The 26,007-nt window shown below is 51.6% G+C and overlaps 1 protein-coding gene across 3 annotated transcripts in view; it reads right to left on the bottom strand.

Annotated features, from left to right (window-relative positions):
* rnf141 (ring finger protein 141) overlaps positions 1 to 26,007 on the bottom strand; it is a 191,167-nt gene that overhangs the window by 33,486 nt on the left and 131,674 nt on the right. Inside the window, exons 1-2 of one of the 3 annotated variants that reach the window (XM_086008389.1) lie at positions 12,307 to 12,415; positions 2,790 to 2,997 (exon numbers count right to left, since the gene is read on the bottom strand). In XM_086008389.1, the coding sequence (XP_085864515.1) occupies positions 2,790 to 2,935 (146 nt within the window). In that variant the 5' untranslated portion in view covers positions 2,936 to 2,997; positions 12,307 to 12,415. Of the gene's footprint in view, positions 1 to 2,789; positions 2,998 to 5,022; positions 5,135 to 12,306; positions 12,416 to 26,007 lie in introns of those variants that run through there. The other 2 variants (XM_086008390.1, XM_086008391.1) reach the window with 2 other exon arrangements.

Genomic DNA, 26,007 nt, shown 5'->3' with positions numbered 1-26,007 from the left:
TCCACGTAACTGAAGTCCCTCATCCCTGGAACCATTCTAGTAAATCTCCTCTGCACCCTCTCTAAAACCTTCACATCCTTCCTAAAGTGCGGTGCCCAGAATTGGACACAATACTCCAGTTGAGGCCGAACCAGTGTTTTATAAAGGTTCATCATAACTTCCTTGCTTTTGTACTCTTGGCCTCTATTTATGAAGCCCAGGATCCCGTAAGCTTTTTTAACCACTTTCTCAACCTGCCCTGCCACCTTCAACGATTTGTGCTTGTATACCCCCAGGTCTCGCTGTTCATGTACCCCCTTTAGGATTGTACCCTTTAGTTTATATTTCCTCTCCTCATTCTTTCTACCAAAATGTATCACTTCGCACTTTTCCGCGTTAAATTTCATCTGCCACGTGTCCGCCCATTCCACCAGCCTGTCTGTCTTCTTGAAGTCTATCACTCTCCTCCTCACTGTTCACTATACTTCCAAGTTTTGTGTCATCTGCAAATTTTGAAATTGTGCCCTGTACACCCACATCCAAGTCATTAATATATATCAAGAAAAGCAGTGGTCCCAGAACCGACCCCCGGGGAACACCACTGTATACCTGCCTCCAGTCCGAACAACAACCGTTCACCACTACTCTCTGTTTCCTGTCACTTAGCCCATTTCGTATCCATGCTGCCGCTGTCCCTTTTATTCCATGGGCTTCAACTTTGCTGGCAAGCCTATTATGTGGTACTTTATTGAACGCCTTTTGGAAATCCATGTACACCACATCAACCGCACTGCCCTCATCAACCCTCTCTGTTACCTCATCAAAAAACTCGATCAAGTTAATAGCTGGGCAAGGACTGATCGCCCAGTTCACAATGGTACGGTAGCATTGCGGTTATATTACTGGACTAGTAATCCAGAGAACTGGTCTAATGATCCAGAGACGTGAGTTCAAATCCCACCACAGCAGATGGGGAATTCAGTGAATTAAATAAATCTGGAATGAAAAGCTAGTATCAGCATGAAACTACCGGATTGCCGTAAAAAACCCATCTCTTCACTAATGTCCTTTAGGGAAGGAAATCTGCCGTCCTTACCCGGTCTGGGCCTATATGTGACTCCAGACCCACAGCAATGTGGTTGACTCTCAACTGCCCTCGGAAATGGCCCAGCAAGACACTCAGTTGTATCAAGGGGCAATTAGGGATGGGCAGTAAATGCTGGCATTGCCAGCGACGCCCACATCCTGTGAATAAGTTTAAAAAAAAAGTACCCGCTCAATTCCAGCCCACCATCATCGTAACTGGGTCTTATATTTAGGCGGCCGCCTGACTCATTAATGCATGCAAATCAGGGTCCTACGATGTTTTGGGACCCCAATGGCACCGAGCAGGGCACCCACTGTGGGCATCCTGCTCACCTCACCTCGGGGGGGGGAGCAGGCTAGTGTGCAGCATAAATACCAGCACTGACCAGTTGGGCCAAATGGCCTGTTTCTGTGCTGTACATTCGATGTAATTCGGTGGAGTTTTCTGCCTTGTAAGGTGAGCTGAGGAACTGCGTTAACAGAGACCCCGAGGGCAGGCGTTCAGCAACTAATATCTTTGGGAGGGGAAGGAGGAGGAAAGGGATTTCCCAAATAAAATGTTTCAAAACAGAAGAACTAAAGCACAGAAAGCTTGTAACACACCTCTATCAAATCATTAGAACCACTTGCATTATATAGCACTAAGGCACTTAACCGAGGTGCAACCAAATATGGACGTTGAGCTAAAGAGTTAGAGATTCAGAGCTGACGTGAGTTAGTATTTTACGATCAAGTGCGACTGGATTTTGTCATATTGTCAAGGCAGTGAATTTGTTAAAAAAATAAACCTTCGACACAATATGTTGAAAGGAAACTTAAGTCTGACGTCAGGATTTACAAGAAAAATAATTTCCAGATGAGAGCGGCTGCACAAAAACAGGGTATCCTGAAATTCCGATGAGAAAATATGCAAGGGGTTATTTTCCGACTTCAAGCTCTGGAGGGGGAGTCTCGCTGGCCAGGAGCAGGTCTCTGAAACTCTGGGGCGCGCGCAGGCCTCTGTCCATAAGTTTTAAACCTTTGGAAAATCGGACGCAAGGTGCCTCTGAATTTCCGATATCCGCTCCCGGTGAGCGAGGCCTGCCATCGAAAGCACAAAGTTGGAAAAGGTCCCCCGTGATGTTAATTAATATCCTGGCATCTCCCTGCTTCAAAGCAGCACTCCCAGTGTCCAAACGCCGCAACAATCTGTGCTCAGGGGGAAAAGCCCAGAGGTGTAAACAATCCGGCACCAAACACACAATCACTCTGCACAGGACTGGAAATGAAAGCTGGGAACATGGCGAGTACAGTGGGAAACAGAATATAATTCAGCTGGGGCCTTTATGCTGGCACAAATTCAGCTTCTTTACAAGCAGAAAAGGTGACATTTGCAGAGCTATGAGGGAAAGGGCAGGGGGGGCGGGCTCGCTGGCTAGCTCTTTCAAAGAGACGAATGGCCTCCTTCTGTGCTGTAAGATTCTTTACCGAGAGGCAGTTGGACTATCTACTCACCAACTCTGGTAATCAGCCACATGATCATCAGCGTGACGGTCAATCACTAGGCGACAGTGCGATATTTAGCAATTCGAATATTTTGTTAGCCTGAGATTACTATTCATTTCAACCTCGCACCGTTATACCGTAAAAAATGTGTTCCTACATCAGCTGTGCTGCCCGTTCACCATTTTCAAACACATCATCAAAGCGTATATTTTATAAAATAAGTAAGGGAGACGACTCACATCTCGTTAAGCTCTGCCACTCTGGCGAGAAACTCCTCGTAGGTCAGGAAGCCACTCTCCCTCACCAGGGCGGCGTGCTTCATCATCCGGTCCGGCAACTTATTGAAGACCGTCGGAGCTTGGTTCGAGATATGCTGACCCATCATTGGACAGCTGATGGGTGGCTTGACCACAGGCTCTAGGTTTGGGTCATTTGTAAAGCTTCTGTCTGTTTAAAGAAAGGAACAGGCGAGAATGTGCTGTCAATGAACTCCTTAATGAACTGCTTCCAAAGACCGAGACGCGTCAACTAGTTTCAAAATAATTCCAGCTTTCTCCCCCATTAAGCAATTCAATATGTAAGACAATAAATTAAATCATTCAGGATGTCGCAAAGCACTTCAAAAGTCGTCACTGCTACATAAGCAATCGCAACAGCCAATTCTGCACACAGCAAGATCTCTTATTAGCAAATGAGATGATTGACAGGTTAATCTGTTTTTGCTGCTGCTCGTTGAGTCAGGACACCTGGGGAACTCTGTATGCTCCTTATACAAGGGCAGGTAAATATACAGCTGGCAAAATCACACATCCTTTCCACGATCTCTAGGATACCAGAAACAGGTGTAGTGTCCGAGGATTAGAAAGTAGATGGTGTAACATACGAACATAAGAAATAGGAGCAGGAGTCGTCCATTTGGCCCCTCGAGCCTGCTCCGCCATTCAATAAGATCATGGCTGATCTTCTGCCTCATCTCCACTTTCCCGCCCAATCCCCATATCCCTTGATTCCCTTAATATTCAAAAATCTATCGATCTCTGTCTTGAATATACTCAACGACTGAGCCTCCACAGCCCTCTGGGGTAGAGAATTCCAAAGATTCACCACCCTCTGAGTGAAGAAATTTCTCCTCATCTCAGTCCTAAATGGCCGACCCCTTATTCTGAGACTGTGACCCCTAGTTCTAGACTCCCCAGCCAGGGGAAACATCCTCCCTGCATCTACCCTGTCAAGCCCTGTGAGAATTTTGTATGTTTCAATGAGATCACCTCTCATTCTTCTAAACTCTAGAGAATATAGGCCTAGTCTACTCAATCTCTCCTCATAGGACAATCCCCCCATCCCAGGAACCAGTCTGGTGAACCTTCATTGCACTCCCTCTATGGCAAGTATATCCTTCCTTCGGTAAGGAGACCAAAACTGTACACAATACTCCAGGTGTGCTCTCACCAGGGCCCTATATACAGGAAACTTTGTGATATCCGGCACCGACGGGACCGGCGTGTTGCCGATCTATCAAAACTGCCGGACATACAAAGTTAATGTTGAAGCATACGGAGGTTTTCATCTCCGTATCTGACAACAAACACTGTTGCTTAGCAACAGCTTCTAAAGAGTCGGCTGCAGCTGCAAGCATCTCTAGCTGAAGCTGTTGCTATAGCTACAGACCTTGCAGTGCTTGACTGGGAAAAAAAAAGAACGAGAACTAAAAAAACGGCTCCTGATTTTTGCCATTAGATCGAGTATTCCAGACATACAACCTCCGGATAAACCAAAGTTTCCTGTAATTGCAGTAAGACGTCTTTACTCTTATACTCGAATCCTGTTGTAATAAAGGCCAACATACCATTTGCTTTCCTAATTGCTTGCTGTACCTGCATGGTAACTTTCAGTGATTCGTGTACAAGGACACCCAGGTCCCTCTGAACACCAGAATTTCCTAATCTCTTACCATTTAAAAAATACTCTGCTTTTCTGTTTTTCCTACCAAAGTGGATAACTTCACATTTCTCCACATTATATTCCATTTGCCATGTTCTTGCCCACTCACTTAGCCTGTCATAATCCCCTTGAAGCCTCCTTGCATCCTCCTCACAACTTACATTCCCACCCAGCTTTGTATCATCAGCAAACTTGGACATATTACATTTGGTCCCCTCATCCAAATCATTGACACCAACCTTTAAAAAGGGGGCACAGGAACAATCAAGTAGATTAACATCCATTGTGGGTAAAGTATTAGAAGCCATCCTGGAAGGTGGGTTGATGTAGTATCTAGACAGGTAGGCTATAGTAAGGAGGGGTCCTTGCGAATATGGGACGGAGGCCTTGCCTAATGAATGACCTGGAGTGCTTTGGGGGTAATGACAGAGGCTTGTTGTCTGTGGATGTGATACATTTAGGCCCGTAATTTCCGATAGGAGGCTTCCTGCGTGCGGATGTCTCCTATCTGAAAAAAATCTACGAACTTACCTGAGGGCTCCCGAGGTCCGGACACTTCCACTCCTGGGCCTGTCCACAGTCGAACTGCGCAGGGCCCACGTATCCCAGGGGCGCAGGCAGTTCGCAAGCGTCCCTGGGATCACGTGGGCCAGGCCAGCCAATAGGAGAAGGGAATCCCCCTTCAAACTTTTGATAGACCTGTCAAATATATGAATGGAGGTCACCCCAAAAACACAGTAAAACATGAAATACATTTTAAAAAACCATCACGCTTTTAAAATGAGTTAAAATTACAATAAATTAAATATTTTAAACAAAAATTTAATTTTTTGAAAAAAGTAATTAAAGTTTTTTTACAGGGCTAAAAATAAACTTACCTTTTTTAAAAGTATTTTTAAATTATAAATGAGTGAAAAATGTTTTTTTTTAAACTTTTTTCAACTCTTATGCTGGTAAAAGCAGGCCTTACGCCTTTTACCAGGCGTAAGATTTTTAAGGATTTTCAGCGGGCAGAGGTTCTCCAGAAAGCGAAACTCTCCCCTCCGCAGAGGCCTTTCTCCAGGGCAGGCGTCCGATCTGTCAAGAGCATTCTCCACAGATCGGAAATGCCGGTTTTCAGCGCATGGGTTTGGCATGCCTGAAACCGGCATATCCGATGTCCCTACGGGTGTGTACACAGCGCGTAGAAACGTTGAGTTCAAATCCCACCACGGCAGCTGGGGAATTCAGTTAATTAAATAAATCTGGAATAAAAAGCTGGTATCAGTAAAGGTGACCGTGAAACTACCGGATTGTCGTACAAGCCCATCTGGTTCACTAATGTCCTTTACAAAAAAAAGTATCACCACACGGTTCAAGAAGGCGCACCGCCACCGTCTCAGGGCAATTGCTGATGGGCAATAAATGCCGGCCTTGCCAGCGACGCCCACATCTCATGAACGATTAAAAAAAATTAAAAGATAAGCTATTCTTTGGCAAACCTGTGGTGAGAATACAAGTCTTCCTATTTAAAACATCACACATCAAGGACATGGGCTAGACAAAATCGAATCTCCTGCACATAACCATTACTCAACTGACTAAAGACTGAAGTAGCTGCATATAAAATTAAGAGTATGTATTATTTACAATAACCAATAGCAGGATTGATGTCGAGGCTGTAATCTAAACCTATGATTCAGTCACACTGTTTATATCTGAACCCCTGGTTATTTTTACCTTTATTTGCACAGGTTTTTTAGGACACTATCACTGACAGACACAGAGGCGAGAGGCTCCTTTACTCTACCTGCCGCTATAACCCGGTACACGACAATGCTTGGCAGGATGATCTGAATCAAGTGGGCGCTACCCTAACAGTTTTAAACAAAGTACCAATCCAGAAGTTCCTCTCCTTCCAGTTACAGGAGAAGGTGCTTCGGGACTGAGGGATAATTTCCCACTGACATTTTGAAAGTATTTCTGTGAAGCTTCGTGGGGACTGGGTAGTGAGGCAGCGCCGAGAACTGACACAGGCAGATGCAAGGATCAGGCCCCAATCTGCTCAATTACTGAAAAGCGCCATATTAAGTGGCACTGGAGAGGCAGCGACAGTCGTCAGGAATTACTCGCTCCACTGCTGGGTCATGGCCATGCAGGCAAAGGAAAGGGAATAAAAATACAAAACCTTAAAGGTGGAACTTATCCAAACCAACAAAACACTGGCCATTAGGGTGGAGTTCCAACACAGGGCTTGCATAACTTCACACGGTACTATGGTCGGCCTGTCTTAAGTGTCACACTCGAATGTGTTAGGCACACAAAGTGCGTGTCACACTTGTACTCAATTGGCTCAATTGCCATCCTTAAAACAGAGATAAATGCAATTAAACGCGATTAAACAATCTTTGAAAAATGTTTTTTAAAAAGGCAGTCATTTCCCGATTTCTTCTGACTGTGACAACCTCCCGAAGCAGAAGAGCCAGGGACCTACAGGCAACTATCAATCCACAGACAAACCTCTGTCAGCAGCAGCGATTAGCAACTAACTGACCTTAGGATGTGCCAATTTGGAGAATTTCCTCTGGGCAGTGGACTTAAAAAGGGCAGGTCAGGTTAAATGCTGCTCCTCTTCCGGCTAAAGATCACCCGTAAGCGGCTAGCTGTTTCACAAACTCTTAACACCATTTGTTCTACTTATGCCATTACGGAACCAAGGCGGCTAAATGGGGTTAAGATACAGATCGGCCTTGATCTCATTGAATGGCGGAACAGGCTCAAGGGGGCTGAATGTCCTCCTCCTGTTCCTGTGTAACAGGCTCGAGGGGCTGAATGTCCTCCTCCTGTTCCTGTGTAACAGGCTCGAGGGGCTGAATGGCCTGCTCCTGTTCCTGTGTAACAGGCTCGAGGGGCTGAATGGCCTCCTCCTGTTCCTGTGCAAGGGGCTGAATGGCCTCCTCCTATTCCTGTGTAACAGGCTCGAGGGGCTGAATGGCCTCCTCCTGTTCCTGTGTAACAGGCTCGAGGGGCTGAATGGCCTCCTCCTGTTCCTGTGTAACAGGCTCGAGCGGGCTGAATGGCCTCCTCCTGTTCCTGTGTAACAGGCTCGAGGGGCTGAATGGCCTGCTCCTGTTCCCGTGTAACAGGCTCGAGAGGGGCTGAATGGCCTGCTCCTGTTCCTGTGTAACAGGCTCGAGAGGCGCTGAATGGCCTCCTCCTGTTCCCGTGTAACAGGCTCGAGAGGGGCTGAATGGCCTCCTCCTGTTCCCGTGTTACAGGCTCGAGAGGGGCTGAATGGCCTCCTCCTGTTCCCGTGTAACAGGCTCGAGAGGGGCTGAATGGCCTCCTCCTGTTCCTGTGTAACTGGCTCGAGAGGGGCTGAATGGCCTGCTCCTGTTCCTGTGTAACAGGCTCGAGGGGGCTGAATGGCCTCCTCCTGTTCCTGTGTAACAGGCTCGAGCGGGCTGAATGGCCTCCTCCTGTTCCTGTGTAGCAGGCTCAAGGGGCTGAATGGCCTGCTCCTGTGTAACAGGCTCGAGGGGCTGAATGGCCTCCTCCTGTTCCTGTGTAACAGTCTCAAGAGGGGCTGAATGGCCTCCTCCTGTTCCCGTGTAACAGGCTCGAGAGGGGCTGAATGGCCTCCTCCTGTTCCTGTGTAACTGGCTCGAGAGGGGCTGAATGGCCTGCTCCTGTTCCTGTGTAACAGGCTCGAGGGGGCTGAATGGCCTCCTCCTGTTCCTGTGTAACAGGCTCGAGAGGGGCTGAATGGCCTCCTCCTGTTCCTGTGTAACTGGCTCGAGAGGGGCTGAATGGCCTGCTCCTGTTCCTGTGTAACAGGCTCGAGGGGGCTGAATGGCCTCCTCCTGTTCCTGTGTAACAGGCTCGAGCGGGCTGAATGGCCTCCTCCTGTTCCTGTGTAACAGGCTCGAGCGGGCTGAATGGCCTCCTCCTGTTCCTGTGTAGCAGGCTCAAGGGGCTGAATGGCCTGCTCCTGTGTAACAGGCTCGAGGGGCTGAATGGCCTCCTCCTGTTCCTGTGTAACAGGCTCGAGAGCGGCTGAATGGCCTCCTCCTGTTCCCGTGTAACAGGCTCGAGGGGGGCTGAATGCCCTCCTCCTGTTCCCGTGTAACAGGCTCGAGAGGGGCTGAATGGCCTCCTCCTGTTCCTGTGTAACAGGCTCGAGAGGGGCTGAATGGCCTCCTCCTGTTCCCGTGTAACAGGCTCGAGAGGCGCTGAATGGCCTCCTCCTGTTCCCGTGTAACAGGCTCGAGAGGGGCTGAATGGCCTCCTCCTGTTCCTGTGTAACAGGCTCGAGAGGGGCTGAATGGCCTCCTCCTGTTCCTGTGTAACTGGCTCGAGAGGGGCTGAATGGCCTGCTCCTGTTCCTGTGCACTTATATCTTCAAATGGAAACTACCATCACAACAGCAAGAAAATTAATTTCAAAAGAAAATTCTACAAGGTGTGTTTATTTTAACAATAAGACACATCTCTGAATTTAAGGTAGCATTCTCAACTATTCAAATGACAATGATCTCAATCCTTTAATTGAATTGCCGCCTGAAAGGTGTGCATTATCCTTTGAATAATAATTGAGAATGGCCACAGAGGGTGCAGAGGGAAGCTGTTGTGATGGGCGTTTTCTGCTTGTGCCCAGGAAGCACCAGTGAAACTTAATCTGTCTCTGCAAATTCCAGGTTTAAGATCAACCAGTTTTTTTTTCCACCAATAGAGAGGGTACAGAGGAGATTTAAGAAGATGTTGCCAGGACTGGTTAGCTATGGGGAAAGATTGGATAGGCTGGGATCGTTTTCTTTGGAAGAGAGGAGATTTAATTGAGGTGTATAAAATTCTGAGGGGCCTAGATAGGGTGGATAGGAAGGACCTATTTCCCTTAGCAGAGAAGCCTCCTTCTGTGCCGTAAAGTTCTATGATCCTACTGGTCTGGCAATAAATTAAAGGAAGCAAAACAAATTCATTTCAATAGTTGTGATTTCCACAAGTGCAAAATAATTGTCCTAGGTCACCAGCAGTGGAACGTGATAAAATGTGAGCGTCACGGAGCCTGAAATATCAATAACTTAAAGACTGCGTGTTCCCAGGGTTATATGTGGAATGTCCAAACAGTTAAAATCAAGGAGGTGGAATCTGGGGGGGGGGGGGGGAAGGAATAATGTATTACAAAATAACATGCATTTAAATAAAAAAGCAAAGAACAAGAACATAATAGGAGCAGGAGTAGGCCATTCAGCCCCTCGAGCCTGTTCCGCCATTCAATAAGATCATGATTGATCTTCAACCTGGGTGGTGTATTTCGATTTTCAGAAGGCATTCGATAAGGTGCCACACAAGAGGTTATTAAACAAAATTAGGGCCCATGGGATTGGGGGTAATATACTAGCATGGATTGAGGATTGGTTAACGGACAGAAAACAGAGAGTAGGAATAAATGGGTCATTTTCGGGTTGGCAGGCTGTAACTAGTGGGGTACCGCAAGGATCAGAGCTTGGGCCTCAGCTATTCACAATCTACATCAATGATTTGGATGAGGGGACCAAATGTAATATATCCAAGTTTGCTGATGATACAAAGCTGGGTGGGAATGTAAGTTGTGAGGAGGATGCAAGGAGGCTTCAATGGGATATAGACAGGCTAAGTGAGTGGGCAAGAACATGGCAAATGGAATATAATGTGGAGAAATGTGAAGTTATCCACTTTGGTATGTTGGCCTTTATTACAAGAAGATTTGAGTATAAGAGTAAAGACGTCTTACTGCAATTATATAGGGCCCTGGTGAGACCACACCTGGAGTATTGTGTACAGTTTTGGTCTCCTTACCTAAGGAAGGATATACTTGCCATAGAGGGAGTGCAACGTAGGTTCACCAGACTGGTTCCTGGGATGGGGGGGGGATTGTCCTATGAGGAGAGATTGAGTAGACTAGGCTTATGTTCCCTAGAGTTTAGAAGAATGAGAGGTGATCTCATTGAAACATACAAAATTCTTACAGGGCTTGACAGGGTAGATGCTGGGAGGATGTTTCCCCTGGCTGGGGAGTCTAGAACCAGGGGTCACAGGGATATGGGGATAGGGCAGGAAAGTGGAGTTGAGGCAGAAGGTCAGCCATGATCTTATTGAATGGCGGAGTAGGCTCAATGGGCCGAATGACCTACTCCTGCTCCTATTTCTTAAGTTCTTATCTCCACTTTCCCACCCGATCCCCATATCCTGATTCCCGTAATATCCAAAAATCTATCGATCTGTCTTGAATATACTCAACGACTGAGCCTCCACAGCCCTCTGGGGTAGAGAATTCCAAAGATTCACCACCCTCTGAGTGAAGAAATTCCCCCATTTCAGTTGTAAATGGCCGACCCCTTATTCTGAGACTGTGACCCCTATTCCCAGACTCTCCAGCCGGGGGAAACATCCTCCCAGCATCTACCCTGTCAAGCCCCTTAAAAGTTTTATACGTTTCAATGAGATCACTTCGCATTCTTCTAAACTCTAGGGAATATAGGCCTAGTCTACTCAATCTCGTGTCATAGGACAATCCCCCCATCCTAGGAATCAGTCCAGTGAACCTTCGTTGCACTCCCTCGAAGGCATGTATAGGTACGGAGTCCAAAACTGTGCACAGTACTCCAGGTGTGGTCTCACCAAAGCCCTGTACAATTGCAATAAGACTTCTTTACTCTTATACTCCTGCTGTTTGTGGGAGCTTACTGTGCGCAAATTCGCTGCTGCGTTTCCTACATTACAACAGTGACTGCACTTCAAAAAGTACTTCATTGGCTGTAAAGCGCTTTGGGACGTCCTGAGGTCAAGAAAGAAGACTTGCATTTCTATAGCGCCTTTCACGACCACCGGACATCTCAAAGCGCTTTACAGCCAGTGAAGTACTTTTGAAGTGGAGTCACTGTTGTAATGTAGAAAACACAGCAGCCAATTTGCGCACAGCAAGGTCCCACATACAGCAATGTGATAATGACCACATAATCTGTTTTTTTTAGTGATGTTGGTTGAGGGATAACTATTGGCCAGGACACCGGGGAGAACTCCCCTGCACTTCTTCGAAATAGTGCCATGGGATCTTTTACATCCACCTGAGAGCAGACGGGGCCTCGGTTTAACGTCTCATCCGAAAGACGGCCCCTCCGACAGTGCGGCATTCCCTTAGCACTGCACTGGAGTGCCAGCCTAGCTTTTTTATGCGCTCAACTCCCTGGAGTGGGATTTGAATCCACAACCTTCCGATTCAGAGTGTGCTGCCCACTGAGCCTCAGCTGACACAAAAGACGCTACATAAATGCAAGTCTCCAGGTGTGGTCACACCGAGGCCCTATACAACTGTAGAAAGAATTCACTGCTCTTATACTCTAATCCCTCTGTATTAAATACAGCGGATGCTGGAAATCTGAAATAAAAACAGTCAATGCTAGAAACACTCAGCAGGCCAGGCAGCATCTGTGGAGAGAGAAACAGACTTAACATTTCAACTCGATGACCCTTCATCAGAATCACACTGTGGGGGTCACGCTCCGGGGGGGGGGCTCGGGGGGGGGGGTCACGCTCGGGGGGTCACGCTCCGGGGGACGGGGGGTCACGCTCCAGGGGGAGGGGGGGGTTCACGCTCCAGGGGGGTGGGTCACACTCCGGGTGTCACACTCCGGTGGGGGGGTAATTTGTGTGAGGGGGGGGGGGTTGAGGCGGTGATGAAGCCTGGGGTCGGTGTACCGGGTACGGGCTGATTTCCGAGGCCGGGCCCAGGACTCGGGCCGGGGGCCGGGGCCCGGGGTGGGGGTGACAGGGCCCCAGACCCGGGCCGCGCTCTCACCTGCTCCCGGCTCCCGCTCCCGGCTCCGGCCCGGCCCTCCGCGCGCTCCCGCTCTCGGGCCCGCGCACGCTGCACGGAGCCCCGGGAGCGCGCCGCCGCGGTGACGTCACAAAGGCAGAGGTGTGACAGATTCCGAGAGAGAGAGTTGGGGAATGGATGGGGAAAGAAAAGGAGAATGGGAAGAGAATTATGGAAAGGGGAGAGAATGGGGGAGAGTTGGCAATGGGGAGAGAATGGGGGAGAGTTGGCAATGGGGAGAGAATGGGCCAATAGATGGACAGAGTGGGGGAATGGGGAATTGAGAGAAAGGGGAAACAGGGAGAGAACGGATGAATATGGGGAGGGAATGGGGAAGAGAGTGTGGGAATGGTAAGAGAATGGGGGACTGGGAATGGGGAGAGAATGGGGGAGAGTTGGGAATGGGGAGAGAATGGGGGATTGGGAATGGGGAGAGAATGGGGTAGAGTTGGGAATGGGGAGAGAATGGGGGAGAGTTGGGAATGGGGAGAGAATGGGGGAGAGTTGGGAATGGGGAGCGAATGGGGGAGAGTTGGGAATGGGGAGCGAATGGGGGAGAGTTGGGAATGGGGAGAGAATGGGGGATTGGGAATGGGGAGAGAATGGGGGAGAGTTGGGAATGGGGAGAGAATGGGGGAGAGTTGGGAATGGGGAGAGAATGGGGAAGAGTTGGGAATGGGGAGAGAATGTGGGAGATTTGGGAATGGGGAGAGTTGGGAATGGGGAGACAATGCGGGATTGGGAATGGGGAGAGAATGGGTAAGAGTTGGGAACGGGGAGAGAATGGGGGAGAGTTGGGAATGGGGGAGATTTGGGAATGGGGAGAGTTGGGAATGGGGAGAGAATGTGGGATTGGGAATGGGGAGAGAATGGGGGAGAGTTTGGAATGGGGAGAGTTGGGAATGGGGAGAGTTGGGAATGGGGAGAGAATGGGGGAGAGTTGGGAATAGGGAGAGAATGGGGAGCGTTGGGAATGGGGAGAGAATGTGAGATTGGGAATGGGGAGAGTTCTGAAAGGGCAGAGAATGGGGGATTGGGAATGGGGGAGAGTTGGGAATGGGGAGAGAATGGGGGAGAGTTTGGAATGGGGAGAGTTGGGAATGGGGAGAGTTGGGAATGGGGAGAGAATGGGGGAGAGTTGGGAATGGGGAGAGAATGGGAGATTGGGAATGGGGAGAGAATGAGGGAGAGTTGGGAATGGGGAGAGAATGGGAGATTGGGAATGGGGAGAGAATGGGGAGTGTTGGGAATGGGGAGAGAATGGGAGATTGGGAATGGGGGAGAGAATGGGGAGAGAATGAGGGAGAGTTGGGAATGGGAGAGTTGGGAATGGGGAGAGAATGGGGGATTGGGAATGGGGGAGAGTTGGGAATGGGGGAGAGTTGGGAATGGGGAGAGAATGGGGAAGAGTTGGGAATGGGGAGAGAATGTGGGAGATTTGGGAATGGGGAGAGTTGGGAATGGGGAGACAATGCGGGATTGGGAATGGGGAGAGAATGGGTAAGAGTTGGGAACGGGGAGAGAATGGGGGAGAGTTGGGGATGGGGAGAGAATGGGGAAGAGTTGGGAATGGGGAGAGAATGGGGGATATTTGGGAATGGGGGAGAGTTGGGAATGGGGAGAGAATGGGGGAGAGTTGGGAATGGGGAGAGTTGGGAATGGAGAGAGAATGGGAGAGAGTTGGGAATGGGGAGGGAATGGGAGATTGGGAATGGGGAGAGAATGGGGGAGAGTTGGGAATGGGGAGAGAATGGGGAGAGAATGGGGGAGAGTTGGGAATAGGGAGAGAATGGGAGATTGGGATTGGGGAGAGAATGGGGGATTGGGAATGGGGAGAGAATGGGGGATTGGGAATGGGGAGAGAATGGGGGATTGGGAATGGGGTGAGAATGGGGGAGAGTTGGGAATGGGGAGAGAATGGATGAATATGGGGAGGGAATGCGGGAGGGAAAAGGTGAATGGGGAGAGAATGATGGCATGGGGAGGGAAAGGGGCGAGAGAGTGGGAATGGGGGGATGGATGAATAGAGGGACAGAATGGGGGAGGGAATGGGGAATTGGGAGAGAATGGGGAGTGAATGTGGGAAAGATTGGGGGAGAATGGGGAAATGGAGGGGCAATGGGGCGAGTGGGGGAATTGGAGAGTGAATTGGGGAATGGGGAAGGGGAGAAAATGTGGGAAAGAATGGGGCAATAGATGGGGAGAGTGGAGGAATGGGGAGAGAGTGGGGCAGGAATGGGGGAGAGAAAAGGAGAATGGGGAGAGAATGATGGAATGGGGAGAGAGTGGGAGGATGGAGAGAATGGGGGAATATGTGAGAATGGGGCGAATGCGGGCGAGAACGGGAATGGGAGAGGGTAATGGAACATGGGGGAGAGAATGGGGAATGGATGGGGGAATGGGGAAAGAGATTGGGGCGATGGATGAGGAAAGAGTGGGGGAACACGGAAAGAATGGGGAGAGAATGGGTCGATGTTCATTGAGGGATAAATATTGGCCCCAGGACACTGGGGACAACTCCCCTGCTCTTCTTCGGAATAGTGCCACGGAATCTTTTACGTCCACCTGAGAGGGCTGACGGGGCCTCGGTTTAACGTCTCATCCAAAAGACGGAACCTCCGACAGTGCAGCACTCCCTCAGTATTGTCCATCTGACAGTGCAGCACTCCCTCAGTACTGCCCCTCCGACAGTGCAGCGCTCCCTCAGTACTGCTCCTCCGACAGTGCAGCACTCCCTCAGTACTGCCCCTCCGACAGTGCAGCACTCCCTCAGTACTGCCCCTCCGACAGTGCAGCGCTCCCTCAGTACTGCCCCTCTGACAGTGCAGCACTCCCTCAATACTGCTCCTCCGACAGTGCAGCACTCTCTCAGTACTGCCCCAACGACAGTGCAGCACTCCCTCAGTATTGCCCCACCGACAGTGCAGCACTCCCTCAGTACTGCCCCACCGACAGTGCAGCACTCCCTCAGTACTGCCCCCCCGACAGTGCAGCGCTCTCTCAGTACTGCCCCCCCAGAAGTGCAGTGCTCCCTCAGTACTGCCCTTGCGACAGTGCGGCGCTCCCTCAGTATTGCCCCTCCGACAGTGCGGCGCTCTCTCAGTACTGCCCCTCCGACAGTGCGCCGCTCCCTCAGTATTGCCCCTGCGACAGTGCGGCGCTCTCTCAGTACTGCCCCTCCGACAGTGCGCCGCTCCCTCAGTACTGCCCCTTCGACAGTGCAGCACTCCCTCAGTACTACCCCCCTGACAGTGCAGCGCTCCCTCTGTACTGCCCTCCCGACAGCGCAGCGCTCCCTCAGTACTGCCTTTGCGACAGTGCGGCACTCCCTCAGTACTGCCCCTTCGACAGTGCAGCACTCCCTCAGTACTGCCCCCCTGACATTGCAGCGCTCCCTCTGTACTGCCCTCCCGACAGCGCAGCGCTCCCTCAGTACTACCTTTGCGACAGTGCGGCACTCCCTCAGTACTGCCCCTCCAACAGTGCGGCGCTCCCTCAGTACTGCCCCTCCGACAGTGCAGCGCTCTCTCAGTACTGCCCCCCCGACAGTGCAGCGCTCCCTCAGTACTGCCCTTGCAGCAGTGCGGCGCTCCCTCAGTATTGCCCCTCCGACAGTGCGACGCTCCCTCAGTTCTGCCCCTCCGACAGTGCAACGCTCCCTCAGTACTGCCCGTCCGACAGTGCGGCGCTCCCTCAGTACTGCCCCTCCGACAGTGCGGCGTTCCCTCAGTACTGCCCCTCCCACAGTGCAGCACTCCCTCAGTATTGTCCATCTGCCAGTGCAGCACTCCCTCAGTACTGCCCTTCCAACAGTGCAGCGCTCCCTCAATACTGCCCCAACGACAGTGCAGCACTTCCTCAGTACTGCCCCTCCGACAGTGCGGCCCTCCCTCAGTACTGCTCCTCCGACATTCCGGCGCTCCCTCAGTACTGCCGCTCCGACAGTGCTGCGCTCCCTCAGTACTACCCCTCCGACATTGTGGCGCTTCCTCAGTACTGACCCTCCGACAGTGCAGCGCTCCCTCAGTACTACCCCTCTGACAGTGTGGCGCTCCCTCAGTACTGCCCCTCCGACAGTGCTGCACTCACTCAGTACTGCCCCTCCGACAGTGCAGCACTCCCTCAGTACTGTCCCCCGACAGTGCAGCACTCACTCAGTACTGCCCCTCTGACAGTGCAGCGCTCCCTCAGTACTGCCCCTCCGACAGTGCAGCACTCCCTCAGTACTGCCCCTCCGACAGTGCAGCACTCCCTCAGTACTGCCCCAACGACAGTGCAGCACTTCCTCAGTACTGCCCCACCGACAGTGTAGCACTCCCTCAGTACTGCCCCCCCGACAGTGCGGCACTCCCTCAGTACTGCCCCTCCGACAGTGCAGCACTCCCTCAGTACTGCCCTTGCGACAGTGCGGCGCTCCCTCAGCACTGCCCCTCCGACAGTGCGGCGCTCCCTCAGTACAGCCCCTCCGACAGTGCAGCACTCCCTCAGTACTGCCCCCCCGACAGTGCGGGTTCCCTCAGTACTGCCCCTCCGACAGTGCGGCACTCCCTCATTACTGCCCCTTCGACAGTGCAGCACTCCCTCAGTACTGCCCCCCCGAAAGTGCGGCACTCCCTCAGTACTGCCCCTCCGACAGTGCAGCACTCCCTCAGTACTGCCGCTCCGACAGTGCAGAGCTCCCTCAGTACTGCCCCACTGAAAGTGCGGCGCTCCCTCAGTACTGCCCCTCCGACAGTACAGCACTCCCTCAGTACTGCACCCCCGAAAAGTGCAGTGCTCCCTCAGTACTGCCCTTGTGACAGTGCGGCGCTCCCTCAGTATTGCCCCTCTGACAGTGCGGCGCTCTCTCAGTACTGCCCCTCCGACAGTGCGCCGCTCCCTCAGTACTGCCCCTCCAACAGTGCGGCACTCCCTCAGTGCTGCCCCTCCGACAGTGCGGCACTCCCTCAGTGCTGCCCCTCCGACAGTGCGGCGCTCCCTCAGTACTGCCCCTCCGACAGTGCGGCACTCCCTCAGTACTGCCCCTTCGACAGTGCAGCACTCCCTCAGTACTGCCCCCCTGACAGTGCAGCGCTCCCTCTGTACTGCCTCCCCGACATCACAGCGCTCCCTCAGTACTGCCTTTGCGACAGTGCGGCACTCCCTCAGTACTGCCCCTCCGACAGTGCGGTGCTCCCTCAGTACTGCCCCTCTGACAGTGCAGCGCTCTCTCAGCACTGCCCCCCCGACAGTGCAGCGCTCCCTCAGTACTGCCCTTGCGGCAGTGCGGCGCTCCCTCAGTACTGCCCCTCCGACAGTGCGGCGCTCCCTCAGTTCTGCCCCTCCGACAGTGCAACGCTCCCTCAGTACTGCCCGTCCGACAGTGCGGCGCTCCCTCAGTACTGCCCCTCCGACAGTGCGGCGTTCCCTCAGTACTGCCCCTCCCACAGTGCAGCACTCCCTCAGTATTGTCCATCTGACAGTGCAGCACTCCCTCAGTACTGCCCTTCCAACAGTGCAGCGCTCCCTCAATACTGCCCCAACGACAGTGCAGCACTTCCTCAGTACTGCCCCTCCGACAGTGCGGCCCTCCCTCAGTACTGCTCCTCCGACATTCCGGCGCTCCCTCAGTACTGCCGCTCCGACAGTGCTGCGCTCCCTCAGTACTACCCCTCCGACATTGTGGCGCTTCCTCAGTACTGACCCTCCGACAGTGCAGCGCTCCCTCAGTACTACCCCTCTGACAGTGTGGCGCTCCCTCAGTACTGCCCCTCCGACAGTGCTGCACTCACTCAGTACTGCCCCTCCGACAGTGCAGCACTCCCTCAGTACTGTCCCCCGACAGTGCAGCACTCACTCAGTACTGCCCCTCTGACAGTGCAGCGCTCCCTCAGTACTGCCCCTCCGACAGTGCAGCACTCCCTCAGTACTGCCCCTCCGACAGTGCAGCACTCCCTCAGTACTGCCCCAACGACAGTGCAGCACTTCCTCAGTACTGCCCCACCGACAGTGTAGCACTCCCTCAGTACTGCCCCCCCGACAGTGCGGCACTCCCTCAGTACTGCCCCTCCGACAGTGCAGCACTCCCTCAGTACTGCCCTTGCGACAGTGCGGCGCTCCCTCAGCACTGCCCCTCCGACAGTGCGGCGCTCCCTCAGTACAGCCCCTCCGACAGTGCAGCACTCCCTCAGTACTGCCCCCCCGACAGTGCGGGTTCCCTCAGTACTGCCCCTCCGACAGTGCGGCACTCCCTCATTACTGCCCCTTCGACAGTGCAGCACTCCCTCAGTACTGCCCCCCCGAAAGTGCGGCACTCCCTCAGTACTGCCCCTCCGACAGTGCAGCACTCCCTCAGTACTGCCGCTCCGACAGTGCAGAGCTCCCTCAGTACTGCCCCACTGAAAGTGCGGCGCTCCCTCAGTACTGCCCCTCCGACAGTACAGCACTCCCTCAGTACTGCACCCCCGAAAAGTGCAGTGCTCCCTCAGTACTGCCCTTGTGACAGTGCGGCGCTCCCTCAGTATTGCCCCTCTGACAGTGCGGCGCTCTCTCAGTACTGCCCCTCCGACAGTGCGCCGCTCCCTCAGTACTGCCCCTCCAACAGTGCAGCACTCCCTCAGTGCTGCCCCTCCGACAGTGCGGCACTCCCTCAGTGCTGCCCCTCCGACAGTGCGGCGCTCCCTCAGTACTGCCCCTCCGACAGTGCGGCACTCCCTCAGTACTGCCCCTTCGACAGTGCAGCACTCCCTCAGTACTGCCCCCCTGACAGTGCAGCGCTCCCTCTGTACTGCCTCCCCGACATCACAGCGCTCCCTCAGTACTGCCTTTGCGACAGTGCGGCACTCCCTCAGTACTGCCCCTCCGACAGTGCGGTGCTCCCTCAGTACTGCCCCTCTGACAGTGCAGCGCTCTCTCAGCACTGCCCCCCCGACAGTGCAGCGCTCCCTCAGTACTGCCCTTGCGGCAGTGCGGCGCTCCCTCAGTACTGCCCCTCCGACAGTGCGGCGCTCCCTCAGTTCTGCCCCTCCGACAGTGCAACGCTCCCTCAGTACTGCCCGTCCGACAGTGCGGCGCTCCCTCAGTACTGCCCCTCCGACAGTGCGGCGTTCCCTCAGTACTGCCCCTCCCACAGTGCAGCACTCCCTCAGTATTGTCCATCTGACAGTGCAGCACTCCCTCAGTACTGCCCTTCCAACAGTGCAGCGCTCCCTCAATACTGCCCCAACGACAGTGCAGCACTTCCTCAGTACTGCCCCTCCGACAGTGCGGCCCTCCCTCAGTACTGCTCCTCCGACATTCCGGCGCTCCCTCAGTACTGCCGCTCCGACAGTGCTGCGCTCCCTCAGTACTACCCCTCCGACATTGTGGCGCTTCCTCAGTACTGACCCTCCGACAGTGCAGCGCTCCCTCAGTACTACCCCTCTGACAGTGTGGCGCTCCCTCAGTACTGCCCCTCCGACAGTGCTGCACTCACTCAGTACTGCCCCTCCGACAGTGCAGCACTCCCTCAGTACTGTTCATCCTACAATGCGGCGCTCCCTCGGTACTGCCCCCCGACAGTGTGGTGCTCCCTCAGTACTGCCCCCGTACAGTTCAGCGCTCCCTCAGTACAGCCCCAACGACAGTGCAGCACTGCCTCAGTGCGAGTCATCAAAGAGTGCTCTGAGTTTGGGTAAGTGTGAGAGTTCTTTAATTGTTATTTCTCTTTAAATCATTCTTGATAAGATTACTTAAGCAGTTTAAGTAAAGGGGAAAAGTTAAATATTTGGGATTCTGTTGGTTTAAGAAGAGTAAAACAAGGTTACACTGCAGTAGGAGTAAATTGGCACAGCAGGTAGTGGAAACCAGTTTTCTAACCAATCAGCAGGGGTGACTCATTTGGCTGTAAACAAACAAACAGTATAAAAAGACCAGTCCTAGTGCGAGCGAGCAATGAGTGCGAGTCATCAAAGAGTGCTCTGAGTTTGGGTAAGTGTGAGTTAGGGTAAGTGGGGTGTTAGGTGCTCTTTTCAAACTTTAACTCTGTGGGTTGTAGTTAATAAGGCCTTTCTGGTGCAGAGTGACTGTTGGTAAACCATTTAACTGGTGTAATTAGAGGGATTGATTTAATTTAAATCCAATTAATTAAAGGGGATACTAGCATCTAAAATCAGGCAGAGGGTGTCCATAACTAACAATAAAAAATTTAATTAATTACATAGAATGGAGCAGGTGATGTGTTACTGTTGCGAGATGTGGGAGCTGGTGGAGCCCATTGAGGCTCACGGTGATTACGTCTGTGACAAGTGTCTGCTGCTACAGGAACTCCAGCTCCGTGTTGATGAGCTGGAGTCTGAGCTTCAGACACTGCGACACACCAGGGAGGGGGAGAAGTACCTGGACTCTGTGTATCAGGAGGTGGTCACACCTATGAAGTTAATTAATTCAGATGTAGCCCATGGTCAGGGACAGGACTGTGTGACTACGAGTGAGGCAGGTACGGGGATCCAGGAGGTAGTGTTGGAGGAGCCGCAGCCCTTACTCTTGTCCAACAGGTTCGAGGTTCTTACTCCCTGTGGGGACAGGAGCAGGGACTGCAGGGAGGATGAGCAACCTGGCCACAGCACCGTGGAACGGGGGGCCATTCAAGAGGGGGGAGTAAATAGAAATGTTGTAGTGGTAGGGGATAGTATTATTAGGGGGATAGAGTTCTCTGCAGCTGAGAGCGAGAGTCCCGAAGGCTGTGTTGCCTACCTGGTGCCAGGGTTAAGGACATCTCCTCTGGGCTAGAAAGAAACTTGCAGTGGGAGGGGGTGGATCCAGTTGTCGTGGTCCATGTTGGTACAAACGACGTAGATAGGACTAGGAAGCCGGTTCTGTTAAAGGAGTATGAGCAGCTAGGGGTCAAATTAAAAAACAGAACCTCAAGGGTAATAATCTCTGGATTATTACCTGAGCCACGAGCGAATTTGGCTAGGACAAATAAAATTAGAGAGTTGAATGCATGGCTCAAAGACTGGTGTGGGAGAAATGGGTTTTGCTTCCTGGGACACTGGCACCAATACTGGGGCAGGAGGGAGCTGTTCCGTTGGGACGGGCTTCACTTGGCCAGTGCTGGGACTAGAGTCCTGGCGGATCATATAACTAGGGCTGTAGCGAGGGCTTTAAACTAACTAGTGGGGGGTAGGTTCCAAGAGAGCAAATAATAAAAATGACAACAGAGAAGGTCATCGACTTAAGTAGCAGTGGGGAAATTAAAAACCAGAGCGTGTCAGGAAGGGGCAGAAGGTATGGAGTAAAAGGTAAAGTAATAAAAAGGGCAAAAGCAGGAACGAAGTGTCACAAAACATATTTGAAAGTTCTCTATCTGAATGCACGTAGCATTCGTAACAAAATAGACGAGTTAATGGCACAAATAACTACATATGGGTATGATCTTGTGGCCATTACAGAAACATGGCTGCAGGGTGACAATGCCTGGGAATTAAACATACCAGGTTATTTAACGATCAGGAAGGACAGGCAGGAAGGAAGGGGAGGTGGGGTGGCTATGTTAATAAAGGAAGGAATCACTGTAATACAGAGAAATGATATTGGGTCAAAAGATCAGGATAATGAAACAGTTTGGGTGGAGGTAAGGAATAATAAGGGGAAAAAAACACTAGTGGGCGTAGTCTATAGGCCTCCGAACAGTTGCAACTCTGTTGGACGGAGTATCAATCAGGAAATAGTTGAGGCTTGTAATAACGGAACATCTATAATTATGGGGGATTTCAACTATCATATTAATTGGACAAATCAAATTGGGCAGGGCTGCCTTGAGGATGAGTTCATTGGGTTTCTTGAGCAGTATGTAACTGAACCGACCAGGGGGGCAAGCAACCTTAGATCTGGTCCTGTGTAACGAGACGGGATTAATTAAAAATGTCCTAGTAAAGGATCCCCTTGGAATGAGTGACCATAACATGGTTGAATTCCATATTCAATTAGAGGGTGAGAAGGTTGGATCTCAAACAAGCGTGCTAAGCTTGAATAGAGGAGACTATGAAGGTATGAGAGTGGAATTGAGTAGAGTGGATTGGGAAAATAGATTAAAGGGTAAGACGATACATGATCAGTGGTGTACATTTAAGGAGTTATTTTACAACTTCCAAAAAAAATATATTCCACTGAGAAGAAAAGGGTGTAAAAGAAAAGACAGCCATCCGTGGCTAAGTAAAGAAATTAAGGATAGTATTCGACTAAAAACAAGGGCATATAAGGTAGCCAAATCTAGTGGGAGGATAGAGGATTGGGAAAACTTTAAAAGACAGCAAAAAATAACAAAAAGATTGATTAAGAAAGGGAAGATAGATTATGAAAGTAAATTAGCAAAAAATATAAAAACAGATAGTAAGAGTTTTTATAGTTATATAAAAAGAAAAAGGGTGGCTAAAGTAAATGTTGGTCCCTTAGAGGATGAGACCGGGAAATTAATGGTGGGAAATATGGAGATGGCAAAAACACTGAATGAATATTTTGTATCAGTCTTTACAGTAGAGGACACTAAGAATATCCCAACACTGGACAAACGGGGCTATAGGGGGGGAGGAGCTAAACACGATCAAAATCACTAAGGAAGTGGTACTCGGTAAAATAATGGGACTCAAGGCAGATAAATCACCTGGACCTGATGGCTTACATCCTAGGGTCTTGAGGGAAGTGGCGGTAGGAATTGTGGATGCATTGGTAATAATTTTCCAAAACTCCCTGGACTCAGCAAAGGTCCCGGCAGACTGGAAAACTGCTAATGTAACACCCTTATTTAAAAAGGGCAGTAGACAGAAGGCTGGAAACTATAGACCGGTTAGCCTAACATCTGTGGTAGGTAGAATGTTGGAGTCCATTATTAAGGAGACAGTAACAGGACATTTGGATAATCATAATTTAATAGGACAAAGTCAGCATGGTATTATGAAGGGGAAGTCATGTTTGACAAATTTGCTGGAGTTCTTTGAGGAAGTAACATATAGGGTGGATAAAGGGGAACCAGTGGACGTAGTGTATTTAGACTTCCAAAAGGCATTTGACAAGGTGCCACACAAAAGATTATTGCTTAAGATAAAAAATCACGGGATTGGGGGTAATGTTCTGGCATGGATAGAGGATTGGCTATCTAACAGAAGGCAGAGAGTTGGGATAAATGGTTCATTCTCAGACTGGCAATCAGTAACTAGTGGTGTTCCGCAGGGGTCAGTGCTGGGTCCCCAACTCTTTACAATCTATATTAACGATTTGGAGGAGGGGACCGAGTGTAACATATCAAAGTTTGCTGATGATACTAAGATGGGAGGGAAAGTAGTGAGTGAGGAGGACATAAAAAACCTTCAAGGGGACATAGACAGGCTAAGTAAGTGGGCAGAGATTTGGCAGATGGAATACAATACTGGAAAGTGTGAGGTTATGCACTTTGGCAGGAAAAATCGTGGAGCAAGTTATTATCTTAATGGCAAGAAACTGGAAAGTACTGAAGTACAAAGGGATCTGGGGGTCCTGGTGCACGAAACTCAAAAGGTTAGTATGCAGGTGCAGCAAGTGATTAAGAAGGCCAATGGAATGTTGGCTTTCATTGCTAGGGGGATAGAATATAAAAATAGGGAGGCATTGCTTCAGTTGTACAAGGTATTGGTGAGACCGCACCTGGAATACTGCATACAGTTTTGGTGTCCATACTTAAGAAAAGACATACTTGCTCTCGAGTCAGTACAAAGAAGGTTCACTCGGGTAATCCCGGGGATGAGGGGATGGACATATGAGGAGAGGTTGAGTAGATTGGGACTCTACTCATTGGAGTTCAGAAGAATGAGAGGCGATCTTATTGAAACATATAAGATTGTGAAGAGGTTGGATCGGGTGGATGCGGGGAGGATGTTCCCGATGATGGGTGAAACTAGAACTAGGGGGCATAGTCTTAGAATAAGGGGCTGCTCTTTCAAAACTGAGATGAGGAGGAACTACTTCACTCAGAGGGTGGTAGGTCCATGGAATATGCTGCCCCAAAAAGCTGTAGAAGCTACATCATTACATAAATTTAAAACTGAAATAGACAGTTTCCTAGAAGTAAAGGGAATTAAGGGTTACGGGGAGCGGGCAGGAATTTGGACATGAGTCTAGGTTCGGATCAGACATGGCCCTGTGGGTAGCGGAGCGGGCCCAGGGCCGTGTAGCCTGATCCTGCTCCTATTTCGTGTGTCTAATTCTGTTAGATTCAGGAGATGGTTCTGTGATAGTAGATTGGCGTTTAGGATCAGATCAGCCATGATCTTATTGAATGGCGGAGCAGGCTCGAGGGGCCGATTGGCCTACTCCTGCTCCTATTTCTTATGTTCTTATGTACTCCCCCTCCGACCGTCCAGCACTCCCTCAGTACTGCCCCTCTGACATTCAAGTGCTCCCTCAGTACTGCCGCTCCGACAGTGCAGCGCTCCCTCAGTACTGCCCCTCCGACAGTGCGGCACTCCCTCAGTACTGTCCCCGGACAGTGCAGCACTCCCTCAGTACTGTCCCCGGACAGTGCAGCACTCCCTCAGTACTGCCCTACCGACAGTGCAGCACTCCCTCAGAATTGTCCCTCCGACCGTGCAGCACTCCCTCAGTACTGCCCCTCCGACAGTGCAGCGCTCCCCCAGTACTGCCCCAACGACAGTGCAGCACTCCCTCAGTACTGCCCCTCAGACAGTGCGGCACTCCCTCAGTACTGCTCCTCCGACATTCCGGCGCTCCCTCAGTACTGCCACTCCGACAGTGCAGCGCTCCCTCAGCACTACCCCTCCGACAATGTGACGCTCCCTCAGTACCGCCCCTCCGACAGTGCGGCACTCCCTCAGTACAATCCATCCTACAGTGCGGTGCTCCCTCGGTACTGCCCCTCCGACAGTGCAGCGCTCCCGCAGTATGGCCCCAACGACAGTGCAGCACTCCCTCAGTATTGTCCATCCGACAGTGCAGCACCCCCTCAGTACTGCCCCAACGACAGTGCAGCACTCCCTCAGTACTGCCCCAACGACAGTGCAGCACTCCCTCAGCACTGCCCCTCCGACAGTGCAGCGCTCCCTCAGTACTGCCCCTCCGACAGTGCAACACTCCCTCAGTACTGCCGTTCCGACATTCCAGCGCTCCGTCAGTACTGCCGCTCCGACAGTGCGGCGCTCCCTCAGTGCTTCCCCCCGACAGTGCGGCACTCCCTCAGTACTGCCACCCGACAGTTCAGCGCTCCCTCAGTACTGTCCCCCGACAGTGCAGCACTCCCTCAGTACTGCCCCTCCGACAGTGCGGCGCTCCCTCAGTACTGTCCCCCGACAGTGCAGCACTCCCTCAGTACTGCCCCTCTGACAGTGCAGCGCTCCCTCAGTACTCTCCCTCCTATAATGCATCACTACCTCAGTACTGCCCCTCCGTCAGTGCAGCACTCCCTCAGTACTGCCCCTCCGACAGTGCAGCACTCCCTCAGTACTGTCCCCCGACAGTGCAGCACTCACTAAGTACTGCCGCTCTGACAGTGCAGCACTCCCTCAGTACTGCCCCTCCGACAGTGCAGCACTCCCTCAGTACTGCCCCTCCGACAGTGCAGCACTCCCTCAGTACTGCCCCAACGACAGTGCAGCACCTCCTCAGTACTGCCCCACCGACAGTGTAGCACTCCCTCAGTACTGCCCCCCCGACAGTGCGGCACTCCCTCAGGACTGC

The sequence above is a fragment of the Somniosus microcephalus genome, chromosome 15 (genome assembly GCF_052327205.1).
Source record: "Somniosus microcephalus isolate GS21.2 chromosome 15, FLI_Smic_1.0, whole genome shotgun sequence".
In the NCBI taxonomy this organism is placed as follows: Eukaryota; Metazoa; Chordata; class Chondrichthyes; order Squaliformes; family Somniosidae; genus Somniosus; species Somniosus microcephalus.
The sequence above is the reverse complement of the archived record's forward strand: the minus strand, read 5'-3'. Positions and strand labels throughout refer to the sequence as shown.